General features: G+C 41.9%; 2 protein-coding genes across 4 annotated transcripts; both read right to left on the bottom strand.

Moving 5' to 3' along the window:
* Positions 1-1,590: 1,590 nt before the first annotated feature.
* Positions 1,591-4,498, bottom strand: cbln12 (cerebellin 12). Of its 3 annotated transcripts, none has more exons than XM_069164363.1 (4): positions 4,376-4,498; positions 3,070-3,359; positions 2,397-2,516; positions 1,591-2,313 (listed from the first exon to the last, which is right to left on the bottom strand). In XM_069164363.1, exons 1-4 carry the CDS (start codon positions 4,404-4,406, stop codon positions 2,116-2,118), a joined length of 639 nt encoding a protein of 212 aa, XP_069020464.1. In that variant the 5' UTR covers positions 4,407-4,498; the 3' UTR covers positions 1,591-2,115. The 3 variants fall into 3 exon arrangements, with proteins under 3 accessions (XP_069020464.1, XP_069020465.1, XP_069020466.1); XM_069164364.1 differs by having other exon boundaries at positions 3,070-3,801; positions 4,376-4,467; XM_069164365.1 differs by having other exon boundaries at positions 3,070-3,758; positions 4,376-4,466.
* Positions 4,499-4,596: 98 nt separating this feature from the next.
* On the bottom strand, positions 4,597-13,075 carry trim110 (tripartite motif containing 110). The gene is made up of 8 exons (XM_069164358.1): positions 13,047-13,075; positions 11,697-12,254; positions 11,512-11,607; positions 11,041-11,274; positions 9,286-9,308; positions 8,978-9,123; positions 7,094-7,365; positions 4,597-6,125 (listed from the first exon to the last, which is right to left on the bottom strand). The coding sequence occupies exons 2-8, from the start codon at positions 12,183-12,185 to the stop codon at positions 5,856-5,858; spliced, it is 1,530 nt and encodes a 509-aa protein (XP_069020459.1). The 5' UTR covers positions 12,186-12,254; positions 13,047-13,075; the 3' UTR covers positions 4,597-5,855.
* Positions 13,076-15,433: the final 2,358 nt, after the last annotated feature.

Raw genomic sequence — 15,433 nt, 5'->3', positions numbered from 1 at the left:
TCAGGTTAAAAAAAACAAAAAAAACTAAGATGAATGCTACATCATTTCAGATAATGTTTTCTTTCAGCAGAGCACATTTCCAAAGAAAGTCACAACAAATGACCAACTGCTGCACAGCGAATGGCAGCTTTTGTAGGTCCGTCAGGCTTCGGGGGCCCCGGAGGACGGTGCCAACGATGAATGATTATGAAGAATTCAGCCGAGGCATTCGTGTTTACCATTTTTGTTCCTTCTCAAGTTTGATGTCACAAAAATGTAAGAGCACAAGAACAGTGAAAGATGTAAAACAAATAGGGAAGGGCATCATTTTCTGCACTTAAGGATCTTAAGTAAAAAATATTCCATTACAAGTAAAAGTTCTGCATGAAGTACAGAAGTACTAGCAGTAAAATGTAGAGAAAAATGGAAGTAAAAGTACAGGTTTTGTCCCTGTAACTGATGTTAATATATGACATTATTAGATTATTAATTGTAAATCATCAGCTGCTGCTCGGTTTGAACTACTTTATATCCAGTTTTATATAAATAGGTAAAGCAGGTAAATCTGAGGGGTCATCAGATGATTACTGGGAGAACGAGAAGAAAAGAAAGTTCTGATTCACAAATCTGTTTTAAGTTTTTAGATTTTTTTCTCTCATCTTCTGATTTTTGCTTGAGATATTGAACCATTGAAATTAATTTTTAGAGGGTAAAACCCCTATTTTGGTGTAGCTGTTTGAATATAATAGAGGTCTGAAGTGTGACCCTGACTACACACTGACTTTTGTAAGACTTAAGAAGTCCAAAATCTTTGAAACCACTGGTTTACCACAGTGTTGAGTTTTAAAAGCTTGTTATATTAACCATTGTATAAAATCTTCACCTGAAAATGAACTAAAGCTGTCCAATAAATGTAGCAAAGTAGAAGTATAAAGTGGACGAAGATGGAAACACAAAAACAAAGTACATTTACTCAGAGTAAATACTTAATTACCTTCCACCACTGATAGGAACTCAGGTATAATTATGGTCAGAAGAGGCATGGAGTGCGTTCACAGTCTCATCTATTAAAATGAAATCTTCCCCAGCCGGTGCATTAATATGACAGCAAGGGTTAATGTCTTGGTTTTCCATTTTCAGGAATTGCCACTGGTTCGTCTTGAAAATCATAAATATCATTCTGATAATATATGAGAAGGCGAGCAGAAGACAGATGACCAAAAGAAAGAAAGACAGAGAGAGAGGGAGGTTGTGGTCATGAACCAGGGAAGCGTAAGTGACTCCATGTGACACGACGCCGCACTTTATCCACGGCCGACCTGCGGAGACGAGCCCGCCTGCTCGCCAAAGCCTCCATCTGTCTGCGGCCCTGCGAGGAGTATCCGCCACACACCAACCTCATACTCAGTCCCACGCTGGTCTACTTGGTCCACGCCAACGCCAACTCTGCTGGTGGGAGGCGGCTATATTTACAAACAGCTGCCGTGGCACTGTGTACAGCACCGGTACAAGGAGGAGAAATACTGCTCCGTGTAAGCAGATTAAACCATCACACCCTCGATGATTCACAAAATATGGTATTGCTCGCTCACGCGAAGGGACGTACTCAGCCAGATTTACATGATTTTATTGTAACTCCTTGCTTCTTGATAGAAATTTCTTTGTAAATAGACATTTGTTGTAGGATATTAACAGGCATATAGGGGAGCATCAGTCATACATGGCAAGCTTTTTTAGAAACTAGACAAGAAGCAATGTGGAGCATAGCAGTGTTTTAAACACTGAACAGAATTTGCACAGAAGCCTAGATTGCATGATTTGGTCACAATTAAAATATCTTTTATACAAATCCAATGAATATGTATACACCGAAACAGAGCAAATTAACCTCACAGACAAATCACATTTACTTAATGCTTTTCCATCTTTATATCCTCCTCTTCTTTTGGCAATTTCTCCTTTCTGAATAAAACCTGTCCTCTCATGCGCTGTCTGGAGCTACAGATTGAAGCTGTTCTTCTCTTCTCTTCTCCACCTGCACCTCCACCTCCACTCTTCCTTTCTCATTCATTCTCACTCCTGTTCTGTCCAATTCTCCTCCTCTCACCCTCACAGCACACCAGCCATCCACCTTCCTCACAAGGGGAAGACCAGGAAGCCGGAGAAGGTGGAGTACTTCCAGCCTCCCATCAGGTTGCCTCTCTCCAGTCTGAGGTAGGCCTTGTCCCCCTTCTCCATGATCACCAGGCCGGCATTGGTAGCGGCCTCCCTGGTCACATCCTGGTCCCCAGCGAAGGCCGAGATCATCGGCCAGCCGTTCAACATCAGGCTGACCTAAGAGACGGGGGAACAGCGGGGTTTTAGAGAGAGCATGTCCATCCACTGGGAGCGACCGATTTAACGTGTCGCCGAGCTACCTGAATGGTTTGTCTGTTGTAGGCCTTTACGACATGGAAGTTGAAGCTGTACACGCCTCTCCTTGGTGCCAGGAAGACGCTGCTCTCTTGGTCAAAATGATTCCCCACATTCACCAAAATCTGATCAGAAGGTGAAGGAGAGAGAAAGATGATGTATGGTACATATTCATGAGATTGTAAAGGTGTAACAGTGAAAAGAAAAGCTCTTTGGAGACCAGTGAAGGCCGTTGTCAAAAGAACTCTAAGTAACTACATATTTCTATGGATACTCCAAAGTCACGACTTCTTTTTGTCCATTCAGTTACGTTAGACTTAAAAATTACAAGCCATATTTTTACATTTATATTTCCCCTAGCCCTAAATGTTAAAAAAAAAAGCAGCCAGTGCAGCATAATCCAATAGTTTAATGACCAGACGGCGTTTTGAGTTTTAGCCTCCTTGTCATTTACCTTCACTGCCAGAACTCGAATCGTCTGTGCACCTCATCGGCGGAGGACGTCCGTCTACAAAATATTTGGCTTACAGACGCTGTATTTATGGCACCAAAACCTTTTTTTGTTTTTCTGTTAAATATTTAGGGGCAATAGTCTGTAATGGGACTTCTAACTTAAAGGAGCTTTTCACATTATTTTCAACTCAGAAGGTTACTATCAGTTCGCAGTCACGTACTCACATTATCAAAGTAGATGATCATGGTGCGGTTGCTCATGTCCGTGGGCTCGTGGTTGGTCTGGCGGCTGGCGGAGAAGGCCACGCGGCCCGAGCCGGAGCGGACGGACATGCCCAGGGCGTTGCCGGCGGGCTCGGACGAGGGCGTGGAGTCGCACACCACCAAGCACTTCCCCTCAAGGATGATGGGCTCCGTGTCATTCTGGGCCCCGGACCCCAGAGGCCCCCACAGCAGCAGCACACCCAGCAGGATCGGGACGTCGAAGTGGACTGACCCGAGGGGCATGACTGAACCTGGGATGTTGAGTTAAATATCTCTAATTGATGTTGCTATGGAGAAGTTTAAATAAACATGCTACGGTTACAGAAACGGCCCTTTTCTGCAACCTCTGAGTTCAGAGTTTGTTGGACTAGAATAGAAAGAGAGAAACAAACTGTCCTAACTTGAACCTCTAGAGGCAGTTTTGACCGGTGCCATCAGTAATGCAGCAGAACCAGCAGAGGAATGGTTCCTTGGTCAGAGCTGTCAAACACAGTCTCTTTGTTTTGCCTGCAACAAACCCCAAATCCCTTCAGCGTCCTACGTGCTGTGTCAACAGGGTCCAGAATGACAATCACACACACACAAAAAAAAAATCTCCTGGGTATTTTCAAGTTGATTCTTCAGCAAAAAAAAAAGACAAGGAGATGTAGCTGGGGAGAAGAGAGAAGTTGAAGATCCGAGTTCAGGCTTTAGCTGATGGAGAAGAGGATGTAAAATGTTTGAGGAAGAGGTGAAAGGAAAGAATGAAAAAACAGATGAGGTAAGATTCTGGAGAGGTGACAGGAGAAGGATACAAGACCCAGAAGGGAGCGAGAAGGAGAGCGGGAGCGGGGGAACAACTCCACTGAGTGACCATCTGTCTTCTCCACGTACCCCCACCTCTCCCTCCCAACACGCATTCCCTCACTCGCAACACACACTTTCTCTCTCACTTGTGCTTTTTGTTTCACACATACAGTACATAAAAATATCACTTTTTGCTTTACTTGCGTTTATTCCTCTTGCAGGTGTTTTAATAAAGACATTAAATTGGGGATTATTTTTTTCCCTTTATGTGATTCATGTGGTTCTTTTTTCAAATTTAGCAACAACATGAGTGAAAAATGATCCTCCTCAGCTTTGTCACAATTTACTACATCAAAAACAAACACAGCAGCTTCCCTGATTGGACAAACAAAATAATCTACTATTCACTGTAAAACAAGTGCTCTAACATTATTTGACTACTAACAATTACAGGATTAAAAGTTAAAAAAAACATAATCACCTGTTTCCATCTGAACAATCTTGTACTCCATATCAAGTGCAAACAGTTTCCTCCCCGGCTGAAATCTGCTCAGAAATCCTGGTTCTCCTGTCACATTATTTCAGAGCGTGTCAGTCGGGCTGATCGTAACCGAGTCAGAGTACGTTGTGATCTCCGTCTCTCTCCCTGTGAGTCTTTTCTTGGTCTCTTTCTCAGCCACCTCCCCTCCTCCCTCCCTCCTCTCTTGTCTGCTTCTTTCTCACCCTGTGTTACAGCCGCCCACTCACCTATACAGTAAAATAAAGAAAAATAACTGAGCACCTTCAAAAAGCTAAGATAGCAAGTGGGTGGCAGTTTTTTTTTTTTTTCAAATTAGAGATTCCCTCATGTGTGTTTTCCAGTTATAAAAGATAAAATGCATATTTTTGCTGTAACTTCATGTGAAATCATTCACAACGTACTTAATGTAACCAGGAAGCTTCTTCTATATGAGACTGTAGCAAATATAAAGCCGGTTTAACAGGTTTTTAGCACAGGTTGCTCTTAAAGATTTTGTTTTTGTGCCTTTTTGAGCACATACATTTATAACCCAGCTTGGTGAAGATACACTTCATGTATTGACAAATGTAGACGTACCTAAATGTAACCCAAGTAGACCGCTGGAGATCCCTGGGAAAAGGTATGACGAGCTAGCGACCAATTGTTCGCGCCATTGAACTTTTACATCCTTCTTTGGATGTTCTTATGTTTTGATGACCTGAGTTTCTAATCACCATTGACTTATATAATATTGAACAATGTCGCTATCTTGATCCAAAACTGATTTCTATCGTTCAAAAAGAAGAAAAAGGTCCAACGCCCTCTTCTGGCTGGGTTACAAACGGCCAAGTAAACCTGCTCTTGTACCCAGAATTTGTTTTTTCTTTCAGAGTTTATATCTAGTAGTAAACTGAGCTTTTTTTTAGAAGCATCCTGGACAGTAACCTGTCACCTGCGAGTTCATTGGCTTCTTGTTCAGGTGCTGGTAATCGTCCTGTCTGCGTCACCCTGCAGAAGGCTGTTTGTGCTGCTATGTGTGCGTTGTAACCCAGTTCAGTTTTAAAATGTACAAGCATTGTTTTAGGAATTTTACCATCAAAAAGACATCTGAACGAAGGCTTTTTGTCTTTTGCCAGAAGAAGCATTGGACCTTTTCTTCATTATGAACTTTTTTCTGTTACCCAACTAAAGAGCACCTTCATCACACCAGTTTTAACTTGCGAGCCCTCTGGTCTCCTGGTCACAGTTTTAAAAGATGCAGTTTTGGCTATTTGCTGAGAAAGAAGTCGGGCGGAGGGAAGAGAAGAAGCAGAGAAAGTTATGGCAAAAGGTTCCAGCAGGAGTTTGTGTGGTTACAGAGATGGAAAAGGACTCGACACTGTTTTATCTTGACCTGGCTTTATCTAAGTCAAACCAGCACTGTGGCCAACAGAGTTAATATCTGCCCATCCTCTCCATCGCCTCAGATTTTGACCAAAGAGATGCGACTGTTGAGCTCAGCCTTGTAGAGTCCAAAGCCCAAGCACACAGGCTGAGAGAAGGTGGTGGAGAAAGTGTGCAGGTGGATCAGGTTGTTGGAGGGTCCCACCTCAGAGAAGGCGATGGTGCCTCCGCCGTAGTCCACAGCGACGGCCAATCGGTTGCCGGTCATTTGGTACGCGAGACGGGTCTTCCTGCGGTTGTGCCAGGCTGCGAGCTTTTTGTCGTGTTGCTGCGTCAGGCTCCATGAAACCTGGACATTTAACAAAGAAAACTGTTTACCTCTCAGTTTAAACTACAGATGAAACAATTAGTGATGAGTTGATAAGTAGAAAAGTAATTGTTGGTAACATTTTTTTTTAAATCATTGCTTCACAAATGTAAAGACCTGCTGCATTTCTTTTTTTTTCTATGACCGTAAACTGGATTCTGTAAAATGTGACGCTGCACTCTGGAAAATTGTGATAGGATTTGAAAAAATAAATAAATAAATCCTATTTTGTGACACTTCACAAATTATCAATCTGTTGACTGATCAAGTAAATAATGACCAGATGAATCCTTGTTGCCACCATGGCCAAAATCTTGAGTGGTAGATAAAGACACTTGTACATGTTTTTACAATAACCAGGGTCCTCCCCCCCGCTAAACTGCATGAGTGCCTGTATACACATCAGAAACACACTGTGCCATCCATCAAGTCAATTCTCAAGCTATGGGAAACATTGCAGGATATTTCCATGTTGTTCTACACTACAAATATTGAAGATATTACAAACATGATTTTACCAGTAAATCAGCGCTATATCACTTTTGAATCATTGATGTAGATGGCTGTCGCCCAATAGAATTTGATTGGAAATATTGAGCAGCTTTAGATCACTAGAGGAACACAGCACGAGGGCTCTGTTTTCAAACCTAACTTTAGCTACTCTGACAGATGACTAAATGAGTAAAAGTTCAAAGGAAAATTCAGTTCAACAGCCTTTTCTTTTTCACTAAAGCTGCACCAAACTAATGCAGAGATGGGGTCCTGGGGAAAATGGTCAAAAAAACCTTGACATTCAAATATTACTGGTATCAGAAAGATGCTCCCACTCATTCCATTAGTTTACAAAATCAACATATTAATGTTATATCATTAATTAAATTTAAAAAAAAAAAATCCCTTTAAATGATGCAATCAGCTAAACTAAACAGCTTTGTGGTACAAATGTATACCTTGTTGTTACCGAAGGCATTCCCCTCTTTGCCCTTCCGTCCGATGGCTCGATAGCAGACGCTGACGTCCCAGAATCCCTCAGTCTCCAGCTCCCAGTAGTGAGTCCCAGAGGAGAACGCCTGGATCGTGAGGACCTGCGGCCAGTGGTCGAAACGTTCGGGATGAACGGCGCAGGGCAGGCGGCTTTTAACCCGCACGACTGAACGCAGGTCATCGGAGATGTTCAACAGAGGATGGGCTGTGTTTGTGTCCAGAGTTAAAGGACTGGTTACTGTGGAAACAGAAATGAAAACACAGAAACTTTCTTGAGGTACAGTGCAGTTGTGCTCGTTATCTGACTCCTTGTTTACTTTTTATGTACCGAGAAGTAGTTTTAGTCAATGCCCATTTATCAGTTAAACCATCATAAATACATTCTTAGTTACCATACATAGACTACTTATGGTCCTTTGCCATATGAAACATAAGGATGCCATGAAAACATTTCTTTGATTACATAAAATACCAAAAAGGATGTTGAAAGGATATATTTTAGATATGCAGAAATAGGCTTATGTACTTTGTTGCTCAGAGTTAGATGATAAGATGGATATCACTGATTTGTCCATTACACATTAATCAAGGAGACGATTAGCTAATGTTAGCATAAAGGCTGGGATGAACAGCAAGCCAAAAGTAAGCAAAAATTCACAAACTGACATTTCTCACTAATGAACACATCACATCTTGTTTGATTAATTTGAACCAAAAATAAAAGAAGAAAGTTTTTTTAAGAGCAGTTTTGTGCCAACACATCCTCATACAGAACCAATAGAACATTTGCCAAAGCGACATACAGTGTACGACCATTGGAGAGAACCACAGTCAGTACTGGACCTTGGTTGTCAAGCCAATGATAATATACACATGGTTAACATTGTGAAATCATCGCAGTTTGGTTTGCTTTAGGCACCAAAATGTTGCGGTTGGTTTAGGCAAAGATGATGGTTTGGGTTATAATAAGGTTAGGTTAGGTTAGGTAGTTACTTTATTAATCTTATAACCTTATAACCTTATTATAACCCAAAACATCATCTTTGCCTAAATAATGTATTTTATTTTAAAGGTTCAGTGTTTAGGGGCATCTATTGGCAGAAATGGAATACAATATTCATAAATATTTTATAATTGTTTTCGTATGTGTATAATAACACTATAAATAGTGTGTAGTAACCTGAAATGAATAATAGTGTGTTTTTGTTACCTTTGAATGAGCCTTAACACTCCTCTTCCACCCGCCATTTCGCATCACTATGTTTTTATGGTAGCCAAGAATGGACAAACAAACCCTGGCTCTAGAGAAGGCCTTTCACATTTATTTGGGAGTTTGGCGACCATCGTATATTCTTTTACACACTTGGTGTGGGGGTGTTTAGTTGGTTGCAATGTGCAACCTCACCACTAGATGCCACTAAATCCTACACACTGCTGCTTTAAAATAAGTTCTCACAGAGGACACGAAAAACAGTCCTGGCTGAAAGCCATATATTTGATCTATCTAATTTCCCCTGACATCGTCCTACATGCAGTCTGTCACTCTTCATACAACCTAACTTGACTTTATCCTCCCGTCACAATTATTACAACCACTGGACGGTTTGTTTGTGAGGGACTTAGGCCAGAGATACGCTGGCGCCTCACTTCCTCACTGATTCCAGTCTTTATGCTAAGCTAACCAGCTGCTAGTTTTAGCTACACATTTAATGGACAAATATGAAAGTGGCATCAATCTTCTTATCTAACTTTTGACAAGAAAGCAAGCAATGCATTTCCCTAAAAAATATCAAACTATTCAAACTATTATTTGGACGAGCACGTGTCACCCATTTATTTCTGCCACTCACAGAGCTCCCTCTTCAGTTCACTGAGGCAGCGCAGGGTGCCGGTGATGAACTCTCGATACTTGCTCTCTATGTCCTCCAGGATGTGCTTCCTGTCCAGACTGATTGGGTCAGGGACAAAAATTGGGCCGTGCAGGTCGGCTAATAACCTACAATACAAAGCGCAACACACAGAGCAGGATTATAATCTGTAGGAAATACGTTAACGCTTGGTTACATGAAATAACTGCTTTAATCTAACTGTTTCTATGTTTTTCACACGCTCCCAAACATGCAAAGCTCCACACACGTCACCACCGCTCTGGACTTACTTTGTATCATCCGATTGAAAGGCCTGAGGACAGAAAAATGAAGGACAGCTGAGAAAAACATAAACTGATTCATTCCCAGCAAGAATTACAATTGTCCCTGTGAGTCTGTGTATAAAACCGCAAAATAATCCCTACAAGGTTACTCCATCTGCGACTGACTGTGTATGTCTTACTGTAATAATAATCATGCTGAACTCTCTGGGCTGTGATACATAAAGTCCTTGGACTCTTTTAAAGACTGAAAAGCTTTACCTGATAACAGAGTTCAATAAGGACAGCGATGAGATTTTTATCTGCTGAAAACTACATTGTGTACTAAAGTGAACGGCATATGAATGAATTGTCAGTGTACTTATAGCATCCAACCAAAATGTTCTGTTACAGCAAGTGCCAACACATTACCAGTGATGCACCATTTAAAGATACATGATTTTCACAGGTCTGATCTGCCCATCATCATGCAGCTGCTAACGTTATTGGAAATAGCATTTACGTCACTTAAAATATAACTTTTTTTGATTTTCCCATGGACCTGAAAGTTGAGCAGCGAGCACACACCCAATTTTGGGTTACATTTTTGGTGAGGAGAAAGAAGTCGCAGGGAGCCAAATCCGGTGAGTGGGGAGTGACGATTGAGGGTGAACATTTTTTAGATGTGCTGTAAGTGGGTGCGTTGACATGTTGGAGAACCAAAGTACCATTGCGCCCCATCAGACACCTCAGAATGTCACCGTAGAGCTCGGTGTTGACAGTCTGACTCTGGGGGACGAAGTCCCGGTGCACAATCCCGCATATCTCAAAGAAAGCCCACACGGTTGCGCTACTAACCTGCCACGCCTTCTTCAGTTTTGTACAGTGACGTTCTCACCTTCTTGAAATGTGAATTTATTCTCGCAGGCTTTCTGAAGCATTTTAAGGCTCTCTGTTGTAGATTTCCCAAGTTCGATGCAAAGTTTGATTTGAGGTCTCTGCTCAAGACCATAGCAAAATGCGCACATACCAGTGGTGACTACAACTCATGTGTAACACAGGCGGTGATGCTGAGCAAGAGACGTAACTTGGAATACTTTCACTCCATGTGCATTAGTGTGCACAGGAGCAGTCTCAGCGCTTTTTGATCACACCTCGTACACAGAGTAGTGGCAGAAAAATGATGACAAGAAACGAGGGCGCAAGAGATGTAACGAAGGCGGATTAGATCTGAGCACGTTACATTTCATTACATTTAACTTCTGAACAGCAGTGGTGTCCTTAGACAAATTAAAATTTTGACCCTGCGATGTATATGAAAAGTTAAGAGATCACCAAAGTTATTACAGTATTTTTCATCCTGAGGGGGAGATGAATATCTGTACCACAGTTTATGGCAGTCCATTAAACATAATGAGACATTTCAGTTGGAACCACAACTTTAAACTTCATTGTGGTAAAAGAAGAAAAATCAGGGGATCGCCAAAATCATTAAGTACATCCACCGAAGGCCATCAATGTCTGCATGTCAAATTTAGTTCCAATACATTCAGAAGATGTTGAGATACATCTCAAGATATATTTGACAACTTTGACCTGCTGATGGCACCAGGGAAAAAGTAAGAGGATCCCTGTACAACCTCATCTGTACAACATGGTAATCTTTTCATCATATATTAATCAGGACTACCACGATCCGATTTGTATACATTTCAATGACCCAGTCCTCGACAAATGTAGCACTGGTAATGTACAGCAGAGTGCGTGTCCGGCACCAGGTCTTACCCAGATGAGCAGGAAGGGGTCTGTCTCTGACAGCAGTGTGGCCAAGTAGTGCTGGATGTTCAGCGTCTGGTTCATGTCACCCTTCACTTTTAAGCAGTCCTCATGGACACGCTCTGTGACCTGCTGCCTCTCCTTCCTGGTGATCTCCCGCAGGGCCATATCCAGCTTCTTCACCTGGACCTGCAGGTCAGAGCTCAGGTGCTCCACCTGGGCGTCATCCTGCTTCAGAGAGTCCTGGAAGCGGTGAGGAGAGATTGGTGGATGGCTGACAGATCAATGATCAAGATATAATCAAAGGATGCGATCCATTTTAATACATTTATAGTTGGAAAAATGCAAATCTGCAGATTATAGATGATGATGATTTATATTTTGGATCTCTTGTGGTCTGATGGTGTAAAGGTAAGAATAATTTCGACTGAGAGTCATTATGTTGGGTTTTCTTGGTGCAGATGAGATATTTCTACTCACAGCCATGGCAGAATCCATGTTCTCATACTCTTTGAGAATTCGCTCTCCATCTTTCAGTTTTTCCTTTGCTTTTATGAACAGTGTCTGGAGAATGACCTGTGACATCAGACATTGAGTATTTCAAAAACCACGTACCGACATGCAAACATGAAAACACACTTTGACTGTACATCCATCCCACTGACCTTCAGGTCCTCCTCCACCTGCTTCAGCGCCTTCACTTTGTGCTTCTCGTGGCCTCCCTCCAGCAGACAGTCACAACACACGTACATCCTCTCGTCGGCACAGTAGTAGCGGAATATCTCCATGTGCGTCAAGCACCTTCGCTGTGACAGGTCCCCCAGTGGATCCACCAGCAGGTGGGTGCTAAACGCCGGCCTCTCCAGATGGGGCTGGAGGTGTTCGCTGCACAACGACACCTCACACCTCAGGCAGGTCTTCACAGCCAACGCTGGCAGCCCGTTCTCCTGCACGGGAGGGCAGCAGTCGCACAGCACTTCGCCGTGCTCCTCGTGACACTGGGGGCAGGTGAAGTGACCGTTTGCTTTGCCCTGGCTGCACAAGGCCTCTCGGATGCAGGCGGGACAGAAGCTGTGACCGCAGGGCAGCGGGTGGGCCTGACTGAAACTGTCTCGGCACACAGAGCAGGTCAGCTCCTCCTCCAGGGATCCCATAGTGAGCGGATAAGTGGTCCCTAATGATGTATGTGTGTGTAAGTGTGTGTGTGTTTGTGTTACACAAGGCTACAATATAATTTGCACAACAGAGAAAAAACAAAAACATACTGATTAAATTTCACACAAAACCTCAAGTCATTCTTGTTGTGGATCTGTGCAGCACCAAATCAAAGGAGATGTTTGCAACAGTTGCAAGTTTATGCTACATGTATAAGCTACTAAGGACACAGCCAGCAAACAGCTGGTGACAAGTGGGAAGTCCTCGTTTCACTCAGACCAGTAATCCTGTCTACAGACAGCTCTTTTGCCTTCAGTGCTCTATGAATAGAGTACTTAACAATGTAACCACTTTTACTGGAAAAACAGAAGGTGGTTGGACAAAAATAACAGAAACACCAGATAATCTGATGTTGAGAAATACATCAACATTACAAAAAAATGAGACCGAGTTAAATCAAATCCCCCTGGACATGTAAAATGACCATTATAGCTCCTGGAAGGTTCACAAGCTCGTTAAATTTAACCATGCAATTGACCAAATAAACAAAAACACAGTAAGAGTAAAGCAAGCTATGATTCTTTTTTTTTTTGTCAGTGAAAGGGTAAAGGGTAAACGGAGTAAAACACCGACCCCGGATAAGCATTAACTGGGCTCAGATCCAAGCTGTTGCAGAGGAGAGATCATGAGCTCATCCTTGACAGCTCGTTAGCCTGATCCCGTCTAGATGTTTTTTTGCTTTAATGCTTATTTTAATTATCAACTCCTACATTCAAGTCTTAACTACAGTTTTACGAGTTTTCGGTGGGGGGGGGGGGGGGGGGGGGGTTAATTGAAAGAAGAGAAGTGCACTTCTTTACCTGCTGGTGTCCTGGTGCTTGTGGACCGCAGCCATCGGTGAGGGCGTGTGTTGCTTGTGCTTGACTGGAGTTTAATCCCGACAGATTCGCTGCATTTGTAGAGATCACCTGACCCTGAGGTGGGCGGGGCACACGGAGAGCAACATTAGATCGCTTTGAACTCAATAAAGATGTGTCTGTCGTCAGATGGCCTGTCTCGAGAACTCCTGGTAATTACTGTTCATCCACTATTTAATACATTAGCTAATTGTGGGAAGGTATTTCTCTCTGGTTAATCTCATTAAAATATACAGCAGTTGCTCCACAACCCCATTTCCAAAAAAGTTGGGACAATGTGTAAAATTGCACTGCATTAAAAACAGACAATTCTGCAGTGGAAATCACTGCATAGGCTCAGAGACATCTTCCTCCTTCTCTGGGCCCGAACTCATTTAAGATGGACTGAGGCAAAATGGAAAACTGTCCTGTGGTCTGACAAAATGCAATTTTAAGTTATTTTTGTAAATCATGATGGACACTGCATTTGCCGGGCTAAAGAGAGAGGGACCATCCAGCTTGATATCAGCGCACAGTTAAAAAGTTAGCATCCGTGGCGGTATGAAGGTGTACTAGTGCACATGGTATGGGTAGCTTGAACATCGAGGAAGGCACCATTAATGCTGAATAAAATGTAAAGGTTTTGGAGCAGCATATGTTGCCATCCAGACAACTTTTTCAGGGAAGACCTTTTTTATTTCAGCAAGACATTTTGCACATATTACAACAGCATGGCTAAAAGAGTCGGGGGGCTAAACTGGCCTGCAGTCCAGACCTGTCATCCATTTAAAAAATTTGGCACATCATGAAATGAAAAATAAAACCCTGAACTGTTGAGAAGCTGACATCATATATTGGGCAACATCTGGGAACGGCAGAGACCACTTATTGGAGGTTTCAGAGTATTGCTGGAAGAAAATGTGATGCAACACAGTGGTAAACATGCCCCTATCCTAACATGCTGCTGGCATCAAATTCAAAATGAGCATATATTTTGAATGGCATTTTTCTATTGCACTTAAATACATCATGAATCTGGCAGCATAAATAATGAAATGCTACAGGTGGAGAAAGCAACAAGTTGTACACTTAACAAGGAAACCAAGGTATCTACCACATTTAGAGATATTGGAAGTAGGGATGCAATGATTATTTCCTTCATCGATTAATTTGTGGATTATATTCTTAGTTTTAGTTTTAGTTGTTTGGGCTTTAAAATGTCAGAAAATGCTCAAATAAAAAATGTCAACCAGGATGGAAATGTCTTATGTAGTCCTGACCAACAGTCCATAAGCAAAATATATTCAGTGTCTTATCCAGGAGGACTAAAGGATGCAGAAAATATTCACATTTAAGAAGCTGGAATCAAAGAATTTGTATTTCATTGAAATGGAATTGATTATAAAAAAAATAGATGGCATTTTATTTTCTGTCGATAAACTGATTGATTGATTGTTTAAATCGTTGCAGCTGTAACTGGCAGAACCTTTGTGTTTTGACAGACATGCTGCAATGTATTATTCGGTCTCATACACAGGGGGATGCTTCTGGTCCAGGTGTACAGGCCAGTTTTGTTGATTTCTGTTGACTGTGTGCTCAACATGAGGGAGAGGACCTTGGGTAAGATATCAACAAGTACAGGTGCACAAAGCCTCGAGGTTAAACAGCTAGTAAAACAAGCAAGGCTGAAACACAGAGCCTTTGTCAAGGTAACATTTCTGCTGTGCTGTTTTTTGTTGTTGCTGTTGGCTTCTCCCAAGAGAGAAAATAAAAGTGAGTAATCTGAGGAGGAGAGAGGTAACTTCACAGTTATGTGAGAAACTGCATGTTTTTATCTGTTGACAGTAAATAGAGTACATCTTTTGTTTCCACTGATCAATGTGGAGGAATTTGTGGTGCTGCATTACTCTAATATGCTGCTTAGTGAATTTAATGTTTTCTCCACCTTATTGACGTTAATCTTGGATCAATTAGTAATATTTATTCTTCAATTCCATTTTAAAGGTGACTTTGTGTTTCTGTTCCCGACTGTGATTCAACATTTAATCTTCATTTGTGGCGATCAAAGTTATTCACTTGTGATTTTACAAAGATTTGACATTTTTTTCAGAAAGATTTGTTCACTGAAACGAAGCACCAAAACAGGTGCACATGGCAAAACGGATTATATTCCACTTGCTGTCCCTTTTTAAAAATCCTCCCAAATTCTGTTTGTAATTGTTAATAGAAAAGTGGAAAAAAAAACCTTTCTAAGTATTCCAAGTTACATCACGATTTGGTGACTACTGGACTTGAGTTGTTCAGAGTGGCATTCACACTTCTAGAGGGGCAGATGGTTTCTGTCCAAGACC

The sequence above is a fragment of the Embiotoca jacksoni genome, unplaced genomic scaffold (genome assembly GCF_022577435.1).
Source record: "Embiotoca jacksoni isolate LCO1_2020_lvr unplaced genomic scaffold, fEmbJac1.0.p SCAF_31, whole genome shotgun sequence".
Classification (NCBI taxonomy): Eukaryota; Metazoa; Chordata; class Actinopteri; family Embiotocidae; genus Embiotoca; species Embiotoca jacksoni.
Note: the sequence above shows the minus strand (reverse complement) of the source record. Positions and strands in the feature narration are given on the sequence as shown.